At 34.2% G+C, this 13,730-nt stretch overlaps 1 protein-coding gene across 7 annotated transcripts in view; it reads left to right on the top strand.

The window, feature by feature from the left end:
- Positions 1–13,730, top strand: part of PAM (peptidylglycine alpha-amidating monooxygenase) — a 195,300-nt gene that overhangs the window by 168,813 nt on the left and 12,757 nt on the right. For 5 of the 7 annotated variants that reach the window (XM_064735110.1, XM_064735109.1, XM_064735108.1 and 2 more), the window contains exons 15-17: positions 3,534–3,839; positions 8,536–8,665; positions 13,221–13,337. In XM_064735110.1, the coding sequence (XP_064591180.1) occupies positions 3,534–3,839; positions 8,536–8,665; positions 13,221–13,337 (553 nt within the window). The remainder of the gene's footprint in view (positions 1–3,533; positions 3,840–8,535; positions 8,666–13,220; positions 13,338–13,730) is intronic. The other 2 variants (XM_064735113.1, XM_064735112.1) reach the window with 1 other exon arrangement.

Below are 13,730 nucleotides of genomic sequence, written 5' to 3'. Positions count from 1 at the left end.
TTTAAATTTACTGGAATATGCTTGTGGATTGTTTCACTCTTGAGATGTTGGTCTTGACAGCTATCACTTCTTCCAGAAAGAATAAGCTGCAGCTGTTTGTAGCCAATTATCTTTTCCATCGAGGAAACTGTTGATAGCTTGCACCTAAGAAATGCAAGTATCTTCTCTGAAAGTGACCTAATCAAGCAGCTTCCCAGAGACTGCACTGCTAGATTTCAGTTTCTTAATAAGATCAAATTGTTGATTCACCCATGTCTTTGTCTAGTTATACTCAGGTATTTTAAAGGCCAGGCTGTCTCATCACAAACAAGACCAAGCATTGACCAATGTTCCTTTCCTACTGAGTATCTTCAGGCTAACAACACCTCCAACTGTTCCAGCTGGTACAAGACCACTGCAAAGTAGTAACACAAGATCATGCTTTGATGTTTGCTGGATATTGCTTTACATAGAGCAACTTTTATTCAGAATCAATAAGTCTGCTCTTTACTAGTTATGTCTAGTAAATTTTGAACCATTTCTTAAAATTACACTGCTTACAAATATTGGAATCTGCCTGGACATCACAAGACAAGCTGGAAAAAAGTTAGATGCACATTCAGAGTGTTGAATTTAGGGTAGGGTTGCAGGCACTGGGTAATCAGCAAAATTAAATTCTTCATCTTTTGTTTCTTCTGAATACTCTGAGTTCTGTCAAAATGCCAGGACATGGACAGGACACTTCAGCCTAGTGTTTGTGCCGCAAGTTTGGTGATACTGGTCACATATGTAGACTTCCTGGATGTTTGATCTTTTTGTGTATGTTGAGATTCCATATTAATTTTCTCAAACACATTCATTTAAGGAAAGGATCACAGTTTCAGGGCACCTGCACTTCTGACCACTTCTGTTCTCTGATGCACACCCTTTTCCCTTCATTCAGATAGTTCCTAAATATTTTAACTGCTGTGGTCACAAAACCCCTGCTTAATGTAAGCTCTAACAGGACAAGCTCATCCCTCATGTATGCCCATGTATAGTGGCTGTAGTACTCAAACTGCCCTACACTATACACCAGTGTTCAAAGGTTTGTCGTATATCTTATGACATGGTCATAAGCTATAATGGTCAATGTCTCAGCTCTAGGAGAAAACCAGAACAGATCACTGACTAGAATCCCCAATTAATACCTTCCATAAAGACCACTAACTTTTCATTAAAGCATCCTTTCTTAAAAAATTATTCCCTGGGCATTTCGTGTTTTTAAGTTGAATTCTTCTGCTCTCTTTTCTTCTTGTCCTGTATTGAGCCCTGTCTTTTAACAGTTTCTTTTGAAGCAGCTAATACCAGACAGGTAAACAAAAGAACTGTTTTGTCTTCTTTTTATTTTTTCAATCAACAAGCAATATATATTTTAGAGACCGAGTTAATTATTCTGTGACAACTCTCAGCAACACAAGAGAAAAAATGCACCACTTTTGGCTGGAGCATGAAGCTGTCAAACTTCTTCACTCAAGTAAAGTGAACATATAAACTGAGTTCTGAAACCTTTGTAACAACTGTAGTATGTTGCTGTCCTTTTGCAGCCAGTAATTACAAGGCAGTTGATTAGACAGTTGATACAGGACTAGGAGAAGGTAAACTGTGCAAAGATCATTAAACTTGCTTTAAAAAGGTCTGCAGTTCAAAATAGCATCAGGCTTGTTTGTTTAAAGAGACTTCTCATAGTTACATTAGGGACAGCAGTGCTTTTTCCGCTCAGACCTCTCATTGGAAGTGGTTGCTTATTGGTCATCTATAAGTCTCCAGCCACAGACAAAACCAAAACATTTGTTTTGTATGACATTCATTTAATTTTTAAAATAAAATTTTTAAAAATAAAATTAGTTGGGGAAGAAAAAGCCAGTGGAAGAGTATTTTAATACTAAATGTTTCCTTAGTAAAGGAAATTTCATCTAGGTTTCTGCTTCAGCACCAGTTGATGGTTGCTTTAGTAATTAAAAATCTTCCTCAGATATGGTTTGTATCCAAAACTCCTGTGATATACTTTTGAAATGTTTAGATTTGTTTTGAATCAGTACTTGGACTTGTTAAATGACAGTATTAAGATAATGGAATGCTCTAGCTTTAAGAATTGCATTGGAAGCAAATAATCCCTATTTGTTGTATAGCTTAATGATTTTGTTTCTTCTCTAATTTGCTTTGTTAATATCATTGAAATTGGCCTTGCTACTAAAGTAATTATTTTCTGACGGACTGTGTCATCTGGGATATTTCATTTGCAAGGGCAAGGAAGGCAATTCTACTCAAAATCATTGAACAGGGACTATTGAACAACATGACAGGTCCTCTAAGGATCATTTTCAAAAGACTTAATTTCCTCTGTCCCAGGCTATAAATGATGGTTTCTGGTTCTGAATGGGGTTTTTTGGGTTTTGATTTTTTTGTTTGTTACAGGGGTGGGGTCGTGTTTGTTTCCTTGTTTATTTCTTTGGTTTGTGTGGAAGCTTCATTATAGTTTCACCTTTCTAAAAAATGTTGTAGATAGCCTATCATAAAATAATACAATTTTTGAATTACAAGTGATTTGTGTTTGAAATAAAAGGATATCTACTTTCAGTAACTCTTAAAGTACATTGAATGTCTCTTTCCACTCAAATGATGTAGTGGTATTTAACAGAACTGATAATAGTTTCAGGCAGCCAAGAAACGTGGTTAATAAGTTCTGTTTTCATGGTATTTTTTTCTGTGAGCTATTGGTCTAGAATGTACTGAAATGTTTGTTGAATACCTAAGTTGCAGTCATAACTTTATTGCTAGCAAGCACATTGAGAAGACAGTTTTTCCTCCACTGCCTGTTGATATCATTACTAAGGAGTGTTATTATTTGGAGAAAAAGAAGGAGTATAACCCAGACTGAATAAATAAAAGCAAATTTAATGGGCCATGTCTTCTTTTTTACTGTGGGTGTTACAGAATCTGCTTGTAAATGGGAAATTCAGTATTCTTACAGCTTAAGCTTCTTATACAATGACAGACTTCAAAGAAATATGTTTTTAAAAGTATCATGATTGTCTATTACTATCTTTGTAAGTGAAAAATTTGATAAAACTATAGAAATTTTCCCTCTTTGATTTATAACTCTACAGTAGCCTGGCAAATCCAGATAATTTCATCATAAGTATTCTTTTACTGAGATGTGCACACTTTTTCCTTTCCCTTTTGCTTTCATTTTCCCTTCCTCTTTTTCTCTTGTTCCTTTTTCCCAAGAACATATCTCCAGAGGTGATGGATGATTCCTTGCTTGAGTGTCAGGTAAACGTGAGCATCTATATGTAATTTAAAGTCAGTAAGGATTTGACTGTATCTTTTCATACTAGAAACCTGGCTCATTCAGTTCCTGAGGCTGAAACAGTTCCTCTTTGCTACTTTTGTCACTGACTGTTTGAATAACTTTGTTACATGTTACCTTGTTGAAGCCTCCTAAAACTACTCGACCTGTTATAATTGGTTTATTTTCTCTTTTACTCTTATCTTTTCTCTTTTCTGTACAGGTGATTTCTATTCACTCCTTTCTAAGCTGCTAGGAGGAAGGAAAGAGGTTGTACATGTGCATAAGCATAACCCTACAGAAAAAGCAGAATCAGATCTTGTAGCAGAGATTGCAAATGTAGTCCAAAAGAAGGATCTTGCCAGAGAGATCACAAATCATGATGAAAGGGACAATACTATTCTTGTGAGAGACAGAACTCAGAAATTCCACAGACTAGAGTCTACCTTGAGGCCACCAGAGAGCAGACATTTCTCTTTACAACAGTCTAAACATGGTGAGGGAGGCTGGGAAAAAGAACATAAAGGAGGTGGGTTTGGGTTAATTTTATACAATAAAATGCAATGCAAGAGCTGTGATCCACATTAGCAAAATCTGAAGGGAATTTCAGTGGAGGCTTGGAAGTATTTTACATGATGTTCTTCCTAATTACTGAAATGTTCTCCCTCTAATTTAAAGGTATTTCACTGGGGTTCTTTCCCCCTCCATGTGTGAAGAAAGAATGTGTGCTGATGTCATAATACTAGTACTTCAGTACAGTATTATTTTCCACTTTTAGGACTTCTACTTAATGATTTTATATTGGTTATGCTAAAACAAAGTACACATAGGATATAGTAGTCGCAGGAAGTGAAGAATTTAATACAACTAACTACTGTAAAATGGTCACTGGAATAATCAGTACATTTTATGGGTTTGCTGACTACCTTTATCTGTCAGATACACAATTTTATAAAATTTATTGCTGTAATTGTATTAGATATTTTTCTCTCATTCAGAAAGAGTGGTAGGTAATCCTGAAAAATTCTTCAGAAGTAACATTTTCTGCATATTGATTTCAAATTGGGCTTGACTCCAAATATTCTTGTGCAGGCAGTTTTATTGTGCTAGAAATATAATTTATTCCCTTCAGGTTTCTATGACAGCAGAAACCATGGAATTACTGTGTTTGTTTTACCTGCATTTTGGTCTCTGTGATACTGACTGTCCTTAGCCTTACTTGCTAATGTGGAAAGCCAGATAATGCAGCATGTGATGATTATCTCATAAAATAAGCTGATATTTGTGCATGAAAGCCATCTGTATCCATGAGCTGTAGCCAAACATGCCAGCTTTTATGTTGTAACCACCTAGACTGATGTTTCCAAGTACTTTTGTACACATATATGTATCATCCATCAACCATTTGATTTTTATTTCAGTTCATAATGTTAACATGTATTGTCTCTGCTTATAAGTCCTGTGTTTGTATTTAAAAGAAAACCAAAGGTGAGGACTTGCCAATGTTACATTGTGCAATCCAATTAAATAAGAGTCTATCAAATTATTGGCAGAGGAAGAAAAAAACAGGTGGAATGTTACTATATGCCTGACATATGTGTAAATCATAAATAATTCCATAAACCTGACTGGAATTAAATGTTCGGTAAAGTAATTTGGATAGCATTTCCTTCATGTGGATAGTTCAGTTTAGACTAATAACATGTGGTGCATACAAACAAAGAAGAAAATTCCTTTCTATTTTCAGTGATCCAGAAGAGGAAATGTCAGTGAGCTAAATAAATGGCTCAATTTGACATACCTTTTATAGCATGAATTCTACCACAGAAAGTATTTTCTTGGATATGTCAGTAGCCATATATTCATTTGAGGGTAATTTGTTAGCGGGGGACTAAATAATAAATGAACTTTCAAATTAGGCAGTTTTGAGTATAGGAAAAAAGGAAGCTGACATTTTCCTAATAAGCATTTTGGTATGTTTTTTTATGTTTATAATATCTTTAATTACAGAGTTCCTGACCTGCAGAACCTGTCAATGCCATTTTTTTGGTAAAAGAACTTTGTAGCAATAAAGTATTTAAGCATATATTTTGTTTCTTTTTAGATAACTATTTACATACTTAAAACAAAATCTTCTGTAAGAGAATTTTCCTCCTCAGGGGAAGAAGTAAAGTTGTCTTGATTTAATAAAAATTAATCCCCTTTGTAAAACATTTACTGAATTGAATTGAAAAAATTGTCTTAGGGCAAGACTCTACTATTAAATTAATTTCATTTAACTGTTTAAAAATCACCAGTATTAAAATAGTTTAATATTTTTAGTCTTGCAAATACTCCAGTTTTTAACTTGTAATTGCCCTGAAGTACCAAGTACCTGAAATACCAAGTGGCGAATACAGTAGGTAAAGTTGTTATAAATGTTCAAACTATACTACTGCTCCTCCTGCACTGTGGTTAGCTTGTTAACCTAGACTAGTCAATAACCTGTCAGGTTATTTAATATCACTGCAACTAGTACAGTGATATTAAATAACCTCTAAATATGTCAAAGAGTGTAATTCTCCCATTTTCAAAACTTCTTTGTGCATCGCTTAATTAAATTTGTCAAGACTTAAATGAGTGCTGTGATGGTAGGGAGTGCAGCATGACTTAAACTTCGCAAAGTTAAAAGCTAGAATGATCTTCCAGGAAATTCTGGCTATTATATTACAGTTATGTCAGTAAATAAGGCAGTTCTTTAGAGACTTAATTGCATGTTCAAAATTTAGGTAATTCTTTCTTGTTTTCTTTTTTTTTTTAATGAAAGGAACTACTCCGAGTTGAAAACTAGAAGATCTGGTACCTAGTTTAGAGATCTCATTCACAAGAACACTGGTGATCTTGTTTTTTCTAAGTAATCATAAATTACTTCAATGGGGAAAGTAATTTTCATTAGCTTCATATGAAACTGTTCCATGGACCACTTATTCTTGTAGGGAAATAAATTATAAGTCTTAGATAAAGGAAGTCTGAATTTAGTGAGTTTTGTAAAAAGCTAGTTGCCTTGAGATAAACTTGTATAAAGGACTTTCAGAATAGACTGAAAGGAAAAAGGAAACACAATACTAATAAAAAAATTTTGGAAAAATGTGATAAAATCTAAAGATTGTATTGAGGCTAGAGCTCTTGTGATTAGACCGTATGTCACTGTACGTTCTTTTTATTGTTTTGATCTATCAGAAACCTTTTAATACTTTAAGTATAAACATTTTCTATTTTAGAGTATGTGTCTTCTGAGAGACTAAATAGAGGCCAAAATAGAGGTCCTATGTTTTGCCCTTTTTTTTCTAGCTTTTTTAAAAAGGCTCAGAGGCCTCTGTAACATGAAACATAGACAAGCTTTTTGGAGTTTACCATAAAGGGATATTGGATGAGCAAGTGAGGAAGCAGACACTCAATTTCCATTCTCTTATTCCTTCCAAAATCCAAACTTCTGTGAATATACCTGGCACTGCACCTGCTGTGATCAACTCAACTCTACAGAAGCATGAATATGTATAATTCTTTGTAACAGCTTTTCCTTTAGCTTGCAGCTTTTGTTCAGCTAAAATTTCTACAGGGCAGGATTTCTTGTTTTGGAAGTTTCTGATTACTGTCCTGGATACACTGCAGTTGCTGATAGCTTGTAGGATTCTTTTAGGTCACCTACTCTAGCTTACGATATCGCAGTCCAAACAGGTAAAACATCTCCTAGTCTGCAGTAGCTTTTCAGCACTGCTTTCATATTTCTCTTGGATAGGTTGTAGAGAATGATTTTCCCTTCACTTTATTCCTTTGTTCCTCCTCAGACTACAGCTCTTCCAAGTGAAATGCAGGGGGAAGGTGTTATCAGGACAGATGGTTGCACAGGTGGCTTAAAGATTTTATAAATAGTTTCCCATTAATTTTGCCTTTCATTGGAAAATTACTTCCAGGTGAAGGTGAACCCTCTCAGACTCCTTGGGGGCTGTGTTCTAAGGTCTGTGATCTGCCTTCTTTCAAAGCAGGATGCCCTGACACTTTGTGAATTTGGAAATCTTTTTCACCTGCCTAGATGGTACGCCAGTGACTGGTGTTTAGGATCAGAGCAGAACTCACAAACTTTACATGAACTGAAAATTGCAAAGTAAAGTGTGGTTGCTTTCAAACGCACTATTAGTGAAGTGGCTCCAGTTTCACATAACTTCAAAGAAATTTCTTCTTATTTGCCATTTGGCTGTATATGCTACATGCTAATTATGCGTTGTAAAAATACCTGAATTATGCTCAACAAATCAATTTCTGAAAGGAAGCAGTGGTGGATTTCCTAACATCTAGAAAAAATTTCAGATTTTTTTTGTTTTCATTTCTTTCTATTTTATCAGAATTAGTGAGATCTCTCTCACCGTTACATTTTTTATTTTTGATAATCTAGTTAGTTTGTCTCTTAATACACTGCCAGAGCCACACAAGAGCAATCTCTTCCAAATACTATTTAAGTAGGTGATCTGTGAGAAATCAATCCTTGCAGTCAACTTTCCACCACTTTTCAAATATTGAACAGTTTCCACCTTTTATCCTTCTCAGTCTGCTTTTACGTAAGAGAGATTAAAGAGACCATACTTTTATCTTTTTAATGTTAAGTTCTAAAAGTAAATTTCTCTCCCTTAGTTGAGTTTTACAGTTTAAGACAAATACAAGAAGTCTTCTTTTCTTAGTGTTAAAAGCTTTAATAGAAAAAAAAATATTGTTCACCTTCCACATTTCATTTAGTGATTCATGGTATTTATGTATATGATTAATGATATTTATAGATGCAGTATTTTATCAAACACTGATAGTTAATATTTAAATTTTCCTGCTGATTTCAATTGTATATTTTTGTAATCTTTCAGTGTAGAAAGTATTTACATAACTTCTAAAACTTCTAGAGTATGTATCCATGTATCCTTATAAGTTGGAGAAAAGAATGGAGTCAAAATCAGTTTTGACATTTGTGTCATGTATACATAGCAGGTTGCCAGTGTTTGTGCATGTTTTATTATGTTAAAACTATGCTTGGAATTGAATTGCAATGCATTGAATGGAAACACTGCATGTAAGAAAATGTCCATGTAATTCCCAATAGTCTGCACCAAATGTCAGCTAACCATATTTGGATTTTTTAAATAAATTTGCTACATTATTATATTTTTTGTTTTTTCATATTTATTTATTTATTTGGTCAGATTTCCACATAGAAGAGGCTGTGGAGTGGACTGGGTTAGACCTCAAACTAGGCCAAGTTTCTGGGTTGGCTCTGGACCCTGAAAATAACCTAGTTGTCTTCCACAGAGGTGATCACGTTTGGGATGAAAAGTAAGTAGAGGCCCTTCCCAAATGGTGAGTTAGAAGGTTGAATTCCTGTGTGCTGTTTATATACCTTTTCAAGAAAAGACAGCTTGAAGTTCATTTTCCATTTAAAAATTCAGTTCTTTGGCTGAAAGTGCCAGAATAGAAATAGTGACTGACAATTCAAGATGAGTTATTAAGTCTTTAGACAGTAAGAATGTGTCTCCCGGGGAAAAGAACATGGTACATTAGGTCTTATGTATTTGATTTTTAAAATTGTATATATGTTTATATGGATACTTTTGAAATTGCAAGAAATACTGGGAGAAAGTAGTACAAGCCTGTAACATGTTATGTGGTACCATTTCAAATATACCCTTTAAAAGAAATTTCTTCCTTTTAAGCATCTGTTCTCCATATATATATGTATTTATATATATATTTATATGTTTAGCTATAACAGTAAAGGGTACGTTTGTTTTCAAATCCTGAGTAATTCATTTAAAGATAACATCATGTCTGAAAAATAGGACAGTATTCTGAACATTATGATAACAAATTATGCTTAGAGTAGTGTTTCATGAAAGAAAATAAGTTATTTCGGTTTTAAGGTAAATAACATAATGCAGCAGATAAAACAGTCATTTTCATTTCTCATATGCGCCAGTGATATCTCCAGCTCAAATGTATATAAATACAGACTAAATGATGCATTACACAACTTGTATTACTCAGACTTCAAGTATTGTGTAAAAGCTGTTTTTTTATCTTCGTACTCAGGAACATAAGTGCTGTTCTTTGTGTTGTTGAATAACGAATTGTAAAAATATTTGAAAATAGGCCGATCCTTGTAACATACATATTTTTGAGTGTCTGGCAATTGAAGTATACCAACAATCCAGAGCACAAAACTTGAATTTCAGATCCAACAGTGTTGGGAAAGCCTACAGGTTTTAAACAAAACTAAACAAATTCCCTAAAGCAACAGGTGTGCATGATGAATCAACCATGTTGAGAGACAGTTAGAACTTCAGCTTCATTATGCTGTGGCTGCAGAAGAAGATTGGAGTTGTGATATGTAATCTAGAAATCCATGTATGTACCACCAGTGCTCAGTAACACATGGCCTTCCATAAAGGTAACTTATCATTAAATCCTAGTTCTTGAGGGCTTTTATTTCTGAGTCTTACTTTTTTTCTTCTTTTTGTGGAGCATAGTTAATCAGTGTATAGGAAATCTAGTGTTGATAGGGACCCTTAAGTCAGCTGAACTAGAACTCTGTAGGCCTTTCATGTAGAGTATGATGGTTTTAAAATGTATTTTGAAAACATGCCTGTTGTTAAGGTCTTGTTCCACATCTTGTCGCATGGAGAAGAGGCACACAGAAATGTGCTCACCCAGTCAGCCTTCCCTTTTTACCTTTGGGTACACATATGGGCATTGAGGTTACTTTCATTTGTTGTGATGAAAAAGGAAGGAGTAATGGGTGTTCTCATTTTTGAAGGAAAAAAAATGGTATTTAGAAGGGGTTTATCATGACAGTTGTATGGAGGAGGCATAAGAAGTTAGCAGACTTTTAAGTTAACTTTTATCATTAGCTGCAAATACACAGTTAATCAAATATTCTTTACCAAATTGTAAACATAAATCAATAGCCTGAAAGCCTAGAATTTATTTTCTGTTTCAATGCTTCACCAGCTTAGTATAGAAGCAAATAAAACAAAAACAATCTGTGCTGTTAAGCTTTGCACAAATGTTTCCAATGCATTATTAACATATGCCACGAAAGCTGGATCCTCATTCAGTTTAATATAGCTGGTTGACTGATCTATGCTGTTGCAAAAGGTAACTTCAGTCTACTTTAGAGGTTATGCAGTGACAAGCACTGTAATACAGTAGCAGTTTTGCAGTGGCTGTAGCATTCCTTCAGCATATGATTTTAAAAAAATAATCCTCTTAAATAGTTAAGGTTCTTCTACAGCATGGTCTCTTCAGTTTCAGAACAGTCTTTGCTGTAAGCAGCATGTATTGTGTGGAGTGAAAAAAAACTATTCAGCTGGCTAAGCAGTGAATCAGCTGGAAGTTATTTTGTATTTTGTGATGAAATATGTGTGCTGTTTATCCAATTTACAAAGAACTTATTAGAGAATATCAGTTACATTCTTGTTACTGCATTCTTATCTAGGTAGGTAGGCTGAGCATAGTATCGCAATGGTGATGGGTATTGATCAAGAATGGACCTCAGGGCTGTCCTTTCAGAGGTTATGAGATCAGGTGGTCTGTCTAAATTTACTATGTACCCCACAAGAAGGATACTAGATTTAGGAAGAAATCCTTTGCATTAATGGGCAGCAGAGGAGGGATGAGAAGTAAAAACATAAATGTGGAATTACATTGGAGTTTAACATTAGAAGTAGTAGATAAGCAGTGGATTTTACCTGTCCTTCAGTATCACAGTGCAGAACCTATTAGGAAACCATGCTTTAGAGCAATATGAGTACTGTGTTTAGTTGTTCTCTTTGTGTGCTTTTGGTCTTGCTGCTTTTAACCCGGAAGTAGTCAGCATTGTTTGTGTTCTTATGTACCGTTTAAATCAAAGGAGCATTGCCTGGAAATTAATCTCAAGCACTGGGAAGAAAAGAGTGACTGTGATTTTGTAGCATTCTAGTCATTCTCCTAGAAAAGAAGTTTGACAGGGAGAAGATGAATGGAAGATCACTCCCATAAACTCAAGTTCAATAGAATTTCTCTGAATACCATACAATCTCTTGTTTACACTGAAATCACTTAGTTCCCAGAAGAGCTGGGCATAGCAGAAAATACTTAGGCGTCTAGACAGCACCATTACTAAGAGCAAAATCATAACAAGGGAAGCCACTAATTATTTTAAGTAGTTTAGATAGTCAGTTCTGCATGACTGAGATTCTTTTCTTTGATAATTTGTGTAAATTTTCTGCAGTTATCTATCTATTAAAAATAATGTTAGTTCAATCCATCCATTGTTGATGCTACAGTTTGGTAATCCATAGCTAGGGCAAGACCTTATGAGTATTAGACTCCTTTTAAAATTTCAAAATTAATAGAACTTGTCATGGCAGATGACTATCATGAATGGTAAAGAATATAAGAGCACCTGCTGAATAATATTCAAACAAGAAGGTACAATACCAGTATAGGCCTTTGTGTGTCATTGCCATTTATCCATTGTCTTCCTCTACATGATGGCAGAACTCTGGGGAGAGTTTTAGTACCTTTCACCTTTGGTTTAACCATTCTTAGTCAAAAGGATTATTTTGGCATTAGATAATATTTCTACCAGAAATTCAGTAATTACAGATAGTTACTATATGCAATGGCAGTATCTAAATACTATTTTCTAATCATAGCCTATGCAGAAACCTAAACACATTCTGTATTGATTTTTCTAGTTATGTATAAAGCCAGTATTGCTTTTCCACATTAAAAATCCTAGACATATAAATATTTAATGTAATGGAGATGTGAGACAGTTATAGCTGTACAATACTATAGTTTTAATGGCTTTATTCAAAGCCTTCTTTGTGACTACAAAGTATATTCTTGTTTACCAAGTAGCATCAATCATGGCTGGATTTCTCTTGGGATTTACAAATGGATTTAAAAATACAAAGTGGGAGCAGGGAATGGGCCTTGTATTCAAGCATTTTTCATTCACATCGAACACTGTGCTCTAACGTTTAGCCTGAAATGTTGTTCAAAATATTTTACACTCTGTTTACCTTCACTAAAAACTGAACATATATTTTAACAGGTTAGAGTAAGAGCCAATGTCTCTGTAAGGATACAGACAACTATATTTTTATTTTTTGGAAGCATATGATAATTGCATGCCTAGTAAATGTCTTCTGGAAAGTTTATTCTGATTCTTAATGTATGAAATAGTGACACATACAAATGTTTTTTATTAATATATTCCATGTACCTTGAAAATTTAGTGCAATTTTGTGTGATGAGGAGAAATGCACATAATATCCTATAGTCTTGTGTAAGCACACTGTGAAAATAATAAGAACCGTAAGAACTGAATCTTGTAGTAGTAAGCTCTAGCAAAATACTGAAATGCATATGAAAAAAGAAAAAGCAGAAGAGATACAAACATGCATAGACTGCCTTGGATGGTACAAAGCACCATAGAGACATACCTGGTCTTACTGGCAGGTATGCCCTGGTGATTCCCTATTTTTTTTCTTAGGCTATATTGTTGAATTTCTAATTTCTGTGTTGCCATGACAATGAAATTATTAAACAAAATAATTTGAAAAGGGGTTTTTACTTACTTGCTTTAGGACTATCTTTAATTCTTGCTGTGTTGATTTGGTGCTCCTTTAGTTTAGAAGTCATAACCTCAGTAGGAAATGTAGACATACAACACTATTAACTCTTACAACTATACATTGGTGTTATAAGGTTTATATTTAAAGAAAGAAAAAGCCAATAACCCCACACTAGAACTGAACTACAGAACTTGGCTTTAAGTTGTCTGTATATTGTTCATTGGTAGAACCTTCTAATGCTGGCTTTCTGTTCAACTCTTTTTGTACAGTTCTTTTGACAGCAAATTTGTCTATCAGCAAAGAGGCCTTGGACCAATTGAACAGAACACAATTATTGTCTTGAATCCAAGTAATGCAAAACTGCTTCATTCCACAGGCAAGAGTCTGTAAGTTGGGGTTTTTTTCTCTTACTAATTGAATTAATATTTACTATATTTTATGCCAAAGAGTCCCTAAACTATTTTTTTGTGTGTTTTATATTATATTTGTGCATTTATATACAATTGTGTAATTGTAGCCTATCTTCAGGTAAATAAATAAATAAACAAAGTCAATAAATAATAAAATTAATTTGCTATCTCTATTACCTCTATTTTCTAACATTTCGTATAATTGCATCTACCAGAGAGATTAACAGAAGTAAATCTTGTACATTGTCCTTATAAATGCTAAGGCAGCCTGAGATATCTGAGATCAACTGAATTTCATACCTGAGACACTATTGTCAAGAAAATTCTAAGCTGTAAAGATTTATTTTTCATTAAATGCTACATGTAGTT

Source organism: Zonotrichia leucophrys, chromosome Z, assembly GCF_028769735.1.
Source record: "Zonotrichia leucophrys gambelii isolate GWCS_2022_RI chromosome Z, RI_Zleu_2.0, whole genome shotgun sequence".
In the NCBI taxonomy this organism is placed as follows: Eukaryota; Metazoa; Chordata; class Aves; order Passeriformes; family Passerellidae; genus Zonotrichia; species Zonotrichia leucophrys.
This window is presented reverse-complemented; position numbering and strand designations above follow the sequence as displayed.